The sequence below is a fragment of the Thermobia domestica genome, chromosome 5 (genome assembly GCF_964235325.1).
Source record: "Thermobia domestica chromosome 5, izTheDome1.hap1.1, whole genome shotgun sequence".
Lineage (NCBI taxonomy): Eukaryota > Metazoa > Arthropoda > Insecta > Zygentoma > Lepismatidae > Thermobia > Thermobia domestica.
Window position 1 is genome coordinate 237,237,471 of NC_137458.1, and position 14,071 is coordinate 237,251,541.

The window sequence follows — 14,071 nt, forward strand, 5'->3', positions numbered from 1 at the left end:
TAAAGATATCGATTCCCAAAACTATAATTCCTAATGAAGTTTTACAGTTTTCCATGTTAATTTGAAATAGAATAACAAACAAAATTACGAATTATATGAACAGCCAGAAATTTTTTTGTTAAACGTCAAGTACAGTCGGTGCAAAAAATTTCGGGCACCCTCCTATTAAAAACGTCATCACATTAGACTGTAATTGTATATTACAAGCTTAAAGCGGAATCCAAGTAGCTTCTCGGCTTACATCCGAGAGAAATTGCCCTCCATTTGGACTTGAAACCGGGACAAATTGGCCACAAATACGATGAGTCTGTCGACTCACTCACGAAGCACTCCTGATAAAAATACGTTGTACTGATCTTATAATATAATCGTCAAGAGTCATTTCAGAAGGACAAAAAGATAAATAGTTGCACAAGTGAAACCATTATAGACAATTATATATAAATCGAGAAAATCCCGTTATTGCTTGGTATGTAAAATTTTAAGGTCAACGTATCATAATCAGTACGTTAAAATTAAGTGATTAAATTACGAACTTAGTATGTAGATATCATTCAATAAAATTAAAACTGAAAGTCCAATCCAAGCTAATGTTGGAAGCTACGTAGGCAGTCGATAAGTTTTACGAATTTCTATTAATATATTTAAGTAACTTGGGCTTCTTTATAAAACAACAGGCATTCAAAAATATACAGTTTAGTGTCGTTTCGTATGTTTAGGCTTAACAACCTTATGTAATACCGACGTTATCAAGGAGAAGACTTTCGCTTAAAGCGACATTCGAATCGCTACTTGGTTTACACTTGAAAGAAGGGATGTGGTTCGACCGAGAATTGAACATGAAACGCCTTGATTAAAAGGTGAAAAGAAGATAAAACTAATGGAGATGGTTTGATATGTGGAAACGTCACCATGAAGTTCACACGATTTAAAGAATTTTTCGTTTTTTTTTTAAACCATTTTTTCCTGAAAAAAAAAAAAGCTGGTTTAAACCAGCCAACCCTGACTACTACTATTTAAAATTACAGGCAAAGGAGGAAATTTACCGTATCTCGTAAGAAAACAGGCTTAACAAAAAATCCTTAAAAATTACTCCATTTTCATTAAACATGGCGTGTGCTTTTTTAAAAACTTTCAATGAGGTGTATCGTTTGGACTTGAGAAGAGCCAAGATAAAGGAGTAAATCTTGAAATATACATATATAAAAGTATCGTCCCAAAATTTTATCAGATCTTTTATTAAATATGGAGTGTATTTTCTAGAAGCTTCTCAGTATAGCCTCTTGTTTTGGATTGACATTAGTTCCAACTTTAAAAGCATGTTAGAGGACAGTTATAAAAGAGAAAAGAAATAGATTTCTGCTTTTTTTTTTTAAAAAAAAAAAAAAAAACTTCGGCATGAGTATTCTTGAAGGCCTACGAATTCGGTTTTCACACATAAATACTGAGTTTGACTTCCAATTTCTTAAGGTTGCTGCTTTAACACAGGCCTCGGAAACTCAAAAGAACTGTACATTCAATCACTAATCATTGAGGTAATTCAAATAAATACGGAGATGATATTCCCTATAACTATTCGCTGTCGCTCTCTGTTTTGGCGCTTTCTTCATCTTCACAAAAGAAATCTCGCTCACCAGCTTCTTTTAGTGTGGTGATGCTAGCGGAACTTGCTATTCGATTTCCGGTTCCTGCATTGGATACAATTTAAATGGCAGAGTGGGCCTTGCAACATTTCCTTGTGATGAAGTTAAATTGACTTCAATACCGCTAACACCATCATCTTTCTTCTAAATAACACGGACACTTCCTGGTCTCTTTGTAAGAAGTAAAGCTTCTTTGCGTACAAAAATATCGATATCGTTATGCCAGTTGTATTGATTTTGGCCGCAATACAGTCAGCATTCAAGTTCCCAATATCTTTAATAAAAACAGTATTTTTGCAACATTTTACGTTTCAAAAGTAACCAGACAGCAATACATCACAATACCATGTTATATGACTTAACACATGCTAAAAATGTATAGGAGACTTCTAATACCCATAAATCTTAGTTTATTTTTTAAAAATCCCACGCTAACATAACCTTCAACACACTGTTCAATAAAAAATGGTCTTTAATACACCTGTATAAAAAATAGTTATTTATTTCGTTTATCTACATACCAACAAAATTTGATTGACACGTACTTAAAATATATAGATCTTACAAAAGAAAGTACAACAAATACACAATCGTAATAGAACATAAAATGTATACACGAAAACATACAATATATCTCAGCATAAAAGTATAATAAAAGAGAACCCAAAAAGACCATCCGTTTTAACAAGCTTCTTCAATTTTCGCTCTTTGGAACTTTCAATACAATCTTTATTATACACAAAATCTTTGGGCATCCAAAAGAAAAACTTGATTACATTTATTTTCAAATTTACTGTTCTTTATTTTCTCTTAAATATCTAACAAGTCATTCTCTGAAATATTTACAGCAAAATCTTGGGTTTATTAGGAAAACAAACATACAAATAATATAAAAGTAAGAAAAAATACAAATAGTTCATTGTCTAAGTAACTTCCCTCTAAATTGCACCCACTTTTATCTTAAGCAGAACCGCTTACCAACCATATTAATGTAACGTCTACATAAAAATATTTTTCTTTGTTTCTTTAGTTTGTCAGTGATTTCCTTCAGTGGTAATTTCCTACTAAAGTTTGCAGTTCCTTATCTTCTCACTGAACTACATTGAGAGAAGAAGCAGGTACGAAACATGACGTTGATGAAAGCAAGTCGTGACATGCAAACAAGAGTATCAATATCATAGTCGATGATTTTGCGAACATGCTACTCATGCATTCAATACTACATGTACATTGCCAACGCGTTTTCCTACCTCATTCCCTCTTTTCCTTTCTTCTACTGTTTCTCTCTGGAATCTCTTACACTGTGCAAGCACGCTTCTACCTCGTACACCAGCCATGACTGCCCTACTGTGTTCGTTAATTGGTTGGATTTTAGCGTCCCTTTCCAGCACAGAAGCTATGTGGGACGTGAACTTTCAGTTTAAGGTGGAATCTGAACCATCGTAATGCGTTCAATTTTCAATGCTCACCCACCAGGTATCGAACCAAAGGCGAGCGTACTAGCCATGAAACCACCGGGTAGAGCTATGATGTTCTTGTTAATGGTGCATATGGAGTAGCTGTAACTGTACTCTAAGCTTCAATTTACTCCATCAATAGCATTGCAGCGTGAGTGAAAAAGATAAATGCAAAAAGTATGGCGGCATTTTGTAACGTTGAAAATTAATAGCGTGAGGAAGAAAAAAAAAATCAGTAATTGCCAGACAGATACATTTTCCCACACCATCAGGGGTTCGAACCTCACTCAGAGCATGCAAATAAAGTATTGTCCTTTCGTCCTTCATTTTCAGTATCATCATTCATTTCTCATTGGTTTCTTTAGTATAAAGTACAAGTGTGGAATGTAAAACTCAAAATAAATAAATGAATGAATGCAGACAAGGTAAAGAAGACAGAACTGTTAGTTGGATACTCGGAATCAAGAATGGGCAGCTACCTCAAGTGTATAAGAGACCGAGATTTGTTGTGACAATCGCATCTAAGAAAAATGAACGTTATGTACGTGTTGGTAACCATGCTGATGTATGTATGAGGTCGTGTGTTGACTGGCATTTGTTTCCTATCAGTGTGAGTCGTGTCAAAGAAGAGCAAGGAATGTATTTCTTTATAGGCGGTTTTCATCTATTTTTATAGGTAAGATGAATTTATGTTCGTATATAACAAAGTATATGAAGAGAATAGTAAACTGCCTATGGACTTAAGCAACTGTGATCATTTTTATTTTATTTATTTATTTATTTTTAATGATGAGTAAACCACGAACTACGTTGATTGTGTCTCTAAGATTTTTACAGAAAATTTCAGCCACTTAAACTATGGCTCTGTTCACCAAAGGTCTTCCCTTCTAATTTAAATTTGTCTGTATTTTGGAAGTCGATGTTTTAATAGACACCCAATAAACAAACATTTTAGATGAGATGCTAATTGTGGTATCTGTTTCTTTCCAGAACCCGCAATTTGTGAGAATTCCTTTGGAATACTTCAAGGAATATTTTCCAGACAGTTTATTTGAAGATCCGGCCCACTTTACGAATCTATATTCCACTCAGAAGATAGGGAAATCTATGAACACTAATGATGTAGAACAGAAGCGCTTCTATGGTGTAAATCTATTGATGGATGCAATAAAATATCCAAGAATCAAAGTGTACGGGAGTGGTGACCTTAGACTTCCAGTGATAGCTGATGTTATTCCTCGAGATAGATTTATACCTTTACGACAGAACTTCAATGTTGTTGATGTGAACGCTATTCCTACAAACGATGAAAATAAGCTGTGGAAATTGCAGACACTGATTGATAGTGTGAGAAGTGCGTGCCTCAAGTTACCCTGCGACAATGATATTTATTCAATAGATGAACAAATAATTCCCTTTTTAGGTTACTGTCATCCTAAGTAGTGAAAACAAAACCAAGACCTGTTGGTTTGAAAAACTTTGTATTGGAAACATCGAGTGTACAGTGCTGGATTTTGAAATATATCAGGGATCTTCGACACCAGTGCCAAATATTTATAAAGATGCTAAAAAGTTTCCCGTCCGCAAAAGGTTAGATACAGTACCCCATACGACAATAATTAAAGCTCTGAGAGCCAGAGGAGTTAACGATGAGATGATGCCGTTATTAGTTATTCATACTCTAATAATAGGAATATAACTGCAATCGACGATCTTCAAATAGAACTGCAGCTAAGAAGAGAAGTGAAGCAGATGATTCCCTTAACTCACTGCTATTCAAAATAGTAATAGACGAATTACTCAAGAGGCTGAATGAAGAACGACAGACAAAGTGGACATCAAAGATCAGTAAATCAGAGTATTAGCTTAAGCCGGCGATCTACTCCTGACATATAAAACATTTAAAAAACGCCAGAAGCTCCTGAAGGGACATTTGATATTGTTCAAGAGTTTGAAAATATCAATGGGTAAATGGATAATTTTTCAAATAGTGGATTCACGTAAAGTATGTCGCTAATCCTAAAGTAATTGGTGTAGGGAAGATTAGATCTCTCGAAGTTAATGAAGGTTTTAAATACCTAGGATGTATATTTACCATACAGGACGGAAAATTTGCCTTCTTGACTGAAGAATATCTACGTAGTACTTACATTACGAAAACTTGGACGTTTAAGACTGATACCCATACAGATTAGAGTGTTACTCCTAACTACACATCTTCTGTCCAAATTGTATTATAGATTAACAATAGCAGAAATCAAGACAACAATAATGGAAAGAATTGACACCATTAGAAATTTTGTAAAGGAACTATTTCATCTTCCAAATTCTACAACCAATGGACTAATCTATGCAAGAAAAATTGAAGGTTCAGCATTCCCTTGCATCAAATTTATAATTAGCAGGAAAATTGTTACAGGTCACTTGAGATTGCGAGAGAATAGGAATGAAAAAATTAGAGCTCCTACCATTAGGAGCCGAATACAAGGGAAGCTCAGAAAACAAGGAAGCGAAATTGGAGTTACGGGAAGAGTTTACAATTAAGAAACTGATGAAAATTGGAAAGTCAAGGAAATAGAATAAAATATTTTCAGGGCTAGGCATCCCAAATAATTATTTTCTGATTAAGGGTTAATGAGCGATAATCGCTTTATCGAAACTGGTAAGGTTAGAACAAATACTTCTGACACGAAGGTAGAGTTAGGCTCGTTACAGATGATGTTTGCAGAAAATGCCGATTCCAATATTACTAGTGGTTAGAGGAAGCAGATGGGTTCACAGAGAAGGTTTAAAAGGAAGTTGATACTGTTAAGAAGACAATCTAGAACTTACCAATACGCATTTGAATTATTAACGATTTCCTTCGGAACAATTGTTTTATTATCTTGTATTTTAATGTACAGAGTGGCCAAAATAAAAGATGCCCTGTGTGATACTGAACGTGAAATTTGCAGTTTTCTAGCTGTTGTTATTTCTTAACGTTAGTGCGGAGCTCGAGCGGGGTCGTGTGATGTCACGTGATATCGAGCGGCTGTTAGTGATCAGTGCTGCGTTGTCAGTAGTCAGTTTGAAGCTTGTTGTGTGTGTGAATACAGTTCTACACAACGCCTTTTTCAATCGAACAGTGTGTGTTTATTGTCGAAACTTATTTTGCATGTAAATCGTCGTAAATCGTATGTAAATGTAAATCGTTTAAAACCTTAAAAGAAAGGTTCACGATAAAATATCCACAGACAGCTGCTCCTGCAAAAAGTGTTGTGCAGAAATTAATCACTAAATTTAAGGCAACAGGTTCAGTCGCTAACGCTAAACGTAACCGTGCAAAGGTAGTTTGTTCGTCGGAAAACATGAAACGCGTTCAAGAGACTATGGTAAGAAGTCCACGGAAATCAACTAGACAGCTATCTTCCCAATTAAACATCAAACGAACGTCATGCCAGAACATGAAAAAATGAAATGAAATCTTTGGGTTTTACGTCCCACGGTTATGTCGGTTAGGCTAAAGGAGACGGTGATGATGAGTAATGAATGAAATGGTGGAATGAAGAAAGTGGGAGGAAACGGGAGAACCCCGAGGAAACCCACGCACACGGTGTTTGTCCACCACAAAGTTCACTTGACGGGGGCTGGGATCGAACCCGGGACCCCAAGCACCAGAGGTGAACGCTCTACCACTGAGCCACCGCGGCCCCATGCCAGAACATGTTGAAACAGTTACGTATGCGAGCATGCAAAGTAAGGGTCATACAAACATTACAACCTGCGGATTACGCACAACAACAACACTATTGCGAATGGTTACTTATGCATATCGTTAATGGTTATCTGGATCCAAATCTTTACTTCATGATAGACGAAGCATGGTTTCAGTTTAGCGGGTACGATAACTCTGAAAACACACGCTATTGGTCAATCTCAAAACACACGCTATTGGTCAATAGACAATCCCAGGAAACACTTTGAGGTGCCCTCTGTATGATTTGAAAATAGGCGTTCGGTGTGCAGTTTCAGGCCAACGGATTGTAGACCCCATTTTCTTTAATAACAACGTGAACTCTCAAGTGTATGTAACGGAATTGTTGCAACCATTTATAGGGCAGTTACCGGAGGAAGAACGAGAGTATGCGTTTTTCCAGCAAGATGGCGCTACGGCACATACTTCACGGTTTTAAATGTTCATGAAGCTTTCGGAGAAGAACGTAGTTTCCGCACGTTTATGGCCTCCCAGATCGTCCGACCTGTCTATCTGCAATTTTTATTTGTGGGGTAATTTAAAGGGTAAAGTCTACAGTAACAACAAGCATACAATTGAAGAATTGAAAACAAACATTCGCAATGCATTGGCAAAAATTTCCAGACGTGCTGAGTTGTGTATCGCAGTTCATACGAACATTTTCAGCACCTGAGAACTACTGACCTATTGAGTGTTCAGTATATTGTTCTTGATAATAATACATTGCTTCATAATACTTGTAATAATTTACTATTCTGTAATCTGCTTTTACAATAACCACAGGGGAGCCGATTTGGCATACCGAAACTTTACGCATCAATGCTACGTCGATGCCACGCCAACATCGCTTGCGATAGTTGATATCTATGGAGAAATTGTGTCTCAATGGACAAATATTACTGAATTGCCTATCTTTGTAATGAAATTTTTGGCTGCGGCCCTTGCTGTGATGCTATATTATCCTCATAATTTTACCATTTACTCGGATAATATGGCAGTGGTATATTGTTTTACCCGAAAAATTTGTCGTGTTCACTATTTGTTGTCAATTGTATACCTGTTAGACAACTTTCAACTTGTACATGTGATTTCTGAATACAATAAAGCTAATGGACTCTCACGAGCCTTCAGCTCGATCCTGCGGCTATCCTCAACCAATCAGAGCGCTGGGAGTCAGGTGGGAGCAGCTCAGTTCGAGCAACTTGAGACTGGAAGCAGGATCGAGAGAAGCTTTTTTTTTTAACAATAAACGAGTAAAAGCCATGGATTCTCTTTTATCTTAGCCACCCTGTATAAGTATCTGTATAATACTCCTTGTGAAGAAGTGTAACCATAATTTATACAGTTACGGACTTCTCTCTTTTGTAGCACCAAGTAACTCCTCGATCTGGGAGAGCCACGGGTTCGGATGGAGTATCTACAGTGGTGGGGCGCGTGTTGTCCAACAGCGGGTACTGCTCTTTGCCACGACGTAGTCGGGACGATTTTTTTTTTAAGAAGTTAAAAAATGTCGGGTTGTCACTAACAATGCAGCGTGCATTTTGCATCACCTTTGCGCTTTCTATCAACAATGGAGGTAACTACAGTAGGATCATGTAGAAATGTCTGCGTAGGATACCACGGGTCATTAAGGATTCGTTAAATTGCTTTATAACTCTTCTAATAGCTCTAGTACATGTCTCTAATGCGTTGGGAGATGAGGGAGGTGGGCGTAATGATTCCTTTTGACATTATATGCCGCTATGTACATATAGTGAATACGTATTTGAGCTAAAGAGATGGGGTATTAAGAACACTGAAAGTCCGCTTTTGAGAAACCCAATGGATGTGGGAGATGTAGGATACTATTTTTAATCTGATAATAATTGTTTTGAAATAAGAAAGCGAATATACATAAATAAAGAAAAAAGAAGATGAAGGTATTATTAAAATGTAATAACATTATATTTTGTTTGTTTTGAGCGAACGCATGGGTTGAAGGATTTTAAAAGTTGAAAAAGAAGAAATCCTTGAACTAAAACTGTATTTTGCCAGGCAAAATTACGTTGGCTACAAAATCCGAACTCGTAGACATCAGGCGGAAAACTTCCAAAACTTTTAGAACAAAGAAACGCGATTTTTTGAAAGCTAAAATTAAGGAACTTGAAGATAAAGAACTTGAATCAGGACATGTATAAAGGGATCAACGAAAGCTGACCGAACAATTCTCACTGATGCAGATAGCATCTTTAATAGATGGAAAGATTTCTTTGACGATTTGCTTAACGCGCAGCCAAAAACTAATGTGCGTGGAGAAAATGAAATATACACCGCAGAACCGTATATTCCAGAACCTAACCGAATAGAAGTAGAAAGCGCTACAAAGAAATTAAACACAAATCTCCGGGTACAGACGAAATTCCGGCTGAGTTATTTCTAGCTGGAGGCGAAAAATTGTGAAACAAGATACACAAACTCATTCTCCTTATCTGGAACAAGGAAGAATTGCCACAAGAGTGGAAAGAATCAATCACTGTTCCAATTCACAAGAAAGGCGACAAAACTGACTAATAATTATCGAGGCATATCTCTTCTGTCAACATCTTAATATCCTTTCAAACATTCTATGAGCAAGATTGATCCCAGACCAATACGAGCAGGAGTACCGCAAGGCTCATGCATTTTGCCACTGCTGTACAACATTTATACAGCAGACAAAAAATGAAATGAAATGAAATCTTTGAGTTTTACGTCCCATGATTATGCCGGTTAGGCTAAAGGAGACGGTGATAAGTAATGAATGGAACGGTGGAAATTGAAATTAGTAACTTCGAGAATTCGACAGCGAGATACGAACATGAAGGAGTCTATATCAGCTGAAAAAAGGTCTGTAGATACTTGCATCCACCAGATTGTAAAATTGAAAATCAAATGACTTGTCCAAATATGTAAATGAGGGCAGTTACCAGGCGCGGCAAGCTAAAATAAAGAAGAGCAATTTTTTTAGTATAGGTACTGAGTGTATCCGCTCAGCTCACTACCCACAAAAAATGCCCACATAGCCCATAAAGTAAACTTATACCGCGCCGAGAGCCCCTCTCATTCACTACACCCAGACTTTTTGTTTTGTGCCAGCATTATACAACTGTTCCCTAAAATTGTACGAAGGCCACACAACACTGATGACAATTAACTTTCATTGTTTCTACTTTTGGTGCTGGTTTACTTTTGACGCGCCACATCTGGATTTTATGTTTACAAGTGTAGGATTACTAGTGTACAATGATTACAATGCCTTACGACGGATAAAATAAGTGAGTTCATATGAAAGATGCCTGTATAGAAACTATTTTCCACTGGCGGTGAATTTCTGCACAGTGTACAAAAGTTTATTTTGTTTACAAGTGGAACGCTACTAGTATGAAACCATGACAAATGCTACTGAAACTCGTATCATTGCCAAAACCCACTCGTTTTCACTACCCTCGCTTAAGCGGATACCCACCTTCGCTGACGCGCTGCTCGCTTCAGACGCACCCCCTTGCTAACGCTCGGGCCCTTCAGCTTCACCCTGCTACGACTCGGTTAGATAGTATTCGTGCTTTTCAGTGGTGACCTAGCGCAGCTTGTTTTGTGTTTTTTGGGCTGTAGTTTTAATGCATGCATCCGGACGCTGGATTTATACACAAATCTTAAAAGAATTATAATTTTTCAACAATTGCTTACGATGCCCCCTTGAATTTTAACTATGCCATGTGGACATTGTCGTGTTTCCCAGCACAATCATTTAGAAAACAATAAGAAGGAAATTAGTGAAGGAATTCTACTTTTTGAACAATTATTTCGAGTGGTGCGCCAAAAGTAAACCTGCACGCTTTTTTAACATTTACCCGCACCGCTAATTTATCATGTTACATTTTTGGTATACAAATTGCACAATATACTTAAATCACCTATTTTTATTCTTTTAAAAGATGTAATTACATTTGTTCACACCTGTAGTGTTCGGGCGGACACTACTTACTTCACTGCATACCTTCTCTAAGGTCTTTATTTTTGCATTTTTTTTTTAAATGATATATATCGTGCTTCACATTATACAAAAAATTATATTTTTCATATGACTAGTAATACCATTAATGCCTCTCTTGTCCAGGCAGCATTGTTTTGAAATTACAGCGAGAAATAAAGTTGAATGTCCTCAGGCGCTACTCTTTTCTGATTGGTACTTGTATGCAAGTCCAGGAGGAAATAGAAACTGCTTCTATTTCTTCCGTCAGGATCCAAATAAGGACAGCAGAAAATTTCAATCTGGACTAAGGGCAAGTTACTTCTCACACGATTGTTAAGTAAGGTCGTGAGTTTTAGATCGTGAATCACAATCTTACTTCAGTTTCGCCTGAGACAAGCTTAAGAATCATAACCGGAAAGCTACAAGTCCTATGCCAAGAAGGGAATTCCTGATTGCTGTAGCTGGAGGATTGCTGCAGACCCACATTGACAGAAGGAGCTTAGTGGGACTTCACAAGCCGCACCAACGCACAATTGTCTTATGCAGAGGAGAAAAAGCAACTGCAACAATTGAAGATGACAATGAGAACCAACAATGAAGAAAAGGCGATGTTACCTATGCGATTCGAAGAAAGGAAGAATGCAGAAGAAGTGTGCCATAAATGTAAAAGAAATATTTGTTGTGAACATTTCTGTACAAATAAGGTGTTGGGTAAATTGTTTGAAAAGTAACATGTAGATCCTCTGGTAAGATCTATCATGAAAAGTTGAATGTTGATAATTAACATTGAAGACAGCTGTGTTTCTTACATTGTCCACGAGGTTATTATTATTGAAAACAACCTTATATATAAATTTCTAAAATAAAGAATAAATATTGAAAACGCATTGCTTTTGTAGTAGCCTGTACGTGAAATATCGCTGTAAGACACTATGTAACCCAACAATAATAAAATCAGTTACTAACACATTACGATTGCATTAAGCACCATGCAGTAATCACAATTAAGCTTGAAAATCATTATGACTCCAACGGACTCATCTTTTAATTTTGTGTCAGAAAAATAGCTTGTCATTTCTAGGATAAAACAGACAAAACATTAGGAAGAACCCGGGATTGAGGCAGTATTCTAAATTACACCTCAATAGTTTATAAGGTTAATGAGGGCAGAATAATAGATATGGCACAGTGTACAATGCTTCAAAATAGAGATTTCCTTAGGTGTTTAAATACGCACGCTATGAAGTTCGAAGCGTTATACAGTAGGTAAAGACCGTCTTATTTTCACGTACTATGACTTAGGGAATGAAAATATGCCATTGAAGTTTTCTTAACGTTATACTGGCGACCTTTATTACTTCGGTATTTATTACTTATTTAAAATTATGATTGGGTGGACCTTCTTTATGTCATGCTAGTTATATATGGCGTTCAATTCGCTACAAGTGGTCACTTTACCGTCATTTTTTTAATAATAAGCTTCACCACGTCTCTGCAGTGTGGTTATAAATGGCAAGTTGTCTTTCGCACAATATTGCATGTTACTCAGTACAACCTACCACATACCTTCACTATCTCACGTTCAAAACTTTCCATCTTTTTGAGACGCTCTTTATAATACTTCTTTCAATGAAGAAAGAAAAAAAAATAGTAACATAATAAAATTGAAAATTCTCTAATTACTACCGAGTTTATATATAGCTACTTTCAGTCACATCTTCACCGGCACTATAGACGAAGAATCTTCAACAATATATCCACACAATGGGCATGAGAATTCTGGATCTGCCATATGATTTGCCTAGAAAGGAGAGAGGATCTTATTATTTTTATTCACTAATCGCATAATGAAGAACTTTCTTATTCTATACACACACTTCGTTTATTACAAGACACATATAATCGCGACTACAAGCCTTCATGCTTTGATTACTCAAAGTCAAACCGAACAAAATTTCAGTAACACGTAAAAGAAACATTTATTGTCAGTAAAACCTCCGAGTCTTTAAATCAGTGGTTCCCAATCTGAATGAAATTTGTTTAAATTACTGTACTGCATACATAACTATCAATTGTTGTTGGGATATACAACCGTACCTCTACTGACATTTGGCTATTTATTTTTACCATTAACAGTAATGACGCCGCGTGGTACAGCTGTAAAGCTTTCGCTTTCACTACAGTCCACTGCAACATTCTCAGTGCTTCGCCGATTAGTATACAGATACGAAGAAAATCTGTAAATCGATTACCTTTATCTCCTGCAATCATTTGACATTCAGAAAATCATTATTTTAGGAGAAGACCATTCTGAGGGACGTTACAATGACTGACAACAGGGAAAATTATGGTGGGATCATAGCGTCAACCATATTAGTTTATCTCAGAATGTGTGATACTAAAATTCTTCCTTATTTCTCCGTTTATACTAAATAAATTTCAGGATACAGAAAAGTAGCCAGATTGGTAATTTTCTTATTAGATAATCAAGTATTGCATGTGAAATGTCAAATATAGTTCAACATACATACCATAGTGGTGAAGCTAACAACATGAGTAATGACTCATACATCAGGCACCTTAAGTCATCAAAAGTTTGCTGTCGTTTTTAGAAAAAGCATTGATAGTGGAAATTTAAAAGTTTTAAGTTAGCATTTAGCCGATGCTTATAATATTTATACATTTATTTTCTCTAGGTGCTCAGCCCACAAGTGACACAAATGATCTTTGTAATCTCCATTCAAGTCTGTCCATATCTCGTGTATGTTTATTAGCTGCAAAAATGAAACAACTCAGAGACCACGATGTGAATCTATAATTGCAAAAAACAGTTAAGCATCTATAAATTGCCACTATCTACAAATTAAGCTTGTATGAGAACATCCCATACGACCAATCCATGTAACTTTCCATTATTTTTCACAGGCAATCATTTGTCTCTTTATACAGTTCTGAAAGCATCAACTGTTCTGTACCAGACTTAGGATTACCAGACATCTGGACACCGTCCAGTTCGAAATACATTCTACGGATCTACGGACCAACGAACTAACTCTACGGGCTAAAATATTAATATATCTATAATTAATTACCTATGCCATTCAAATCTTATAATATAGTTGTACTTGGTTGCTGTTATTTATTGACAGTCATAATGTTTTTATTGTAACAAAAAAACTATGTTTTAATTCTTTTCATTGTTGCGCCTGTATTGTCACGCAACAACCTTGGAGATCTATGGTTACAA

At 36.3% G+C, this 14,071-nt stretch overlaps 1 protein-coding gene across 3 annotated transcripts in view; it reads right to left on the reverse strand.

The window, feature by feature from the left end:
* Window positions 1-1,823: 1,823 nt before the first annotated feature.
* The window catches only part of Pex2 (peroxisomal biogenesis factor 2), a 43,771-nt gene continuing 31,523 nt past the window's right edge, over window positions 1,824-14,071 (reverse strand). Inside the window, exon 7 of one of the 3 annotated variants that reach the window (XM_081759807.1) lies at window positions 1,824-12,625. In XM_081759807.1, the coding sequence (XP_081615933.1) occupies window positions 12,536-12,625 (90 nt within the window). In that variant the 3' untranslated portion in view covers window positions 1,824-12,535. The remainder of the gene's footprint in view (window positions 12,626-14,071) is intronic. The other 2 variants (XM_081759805.1, XM_081759806.1) reach the window with 2 other exon arrangements.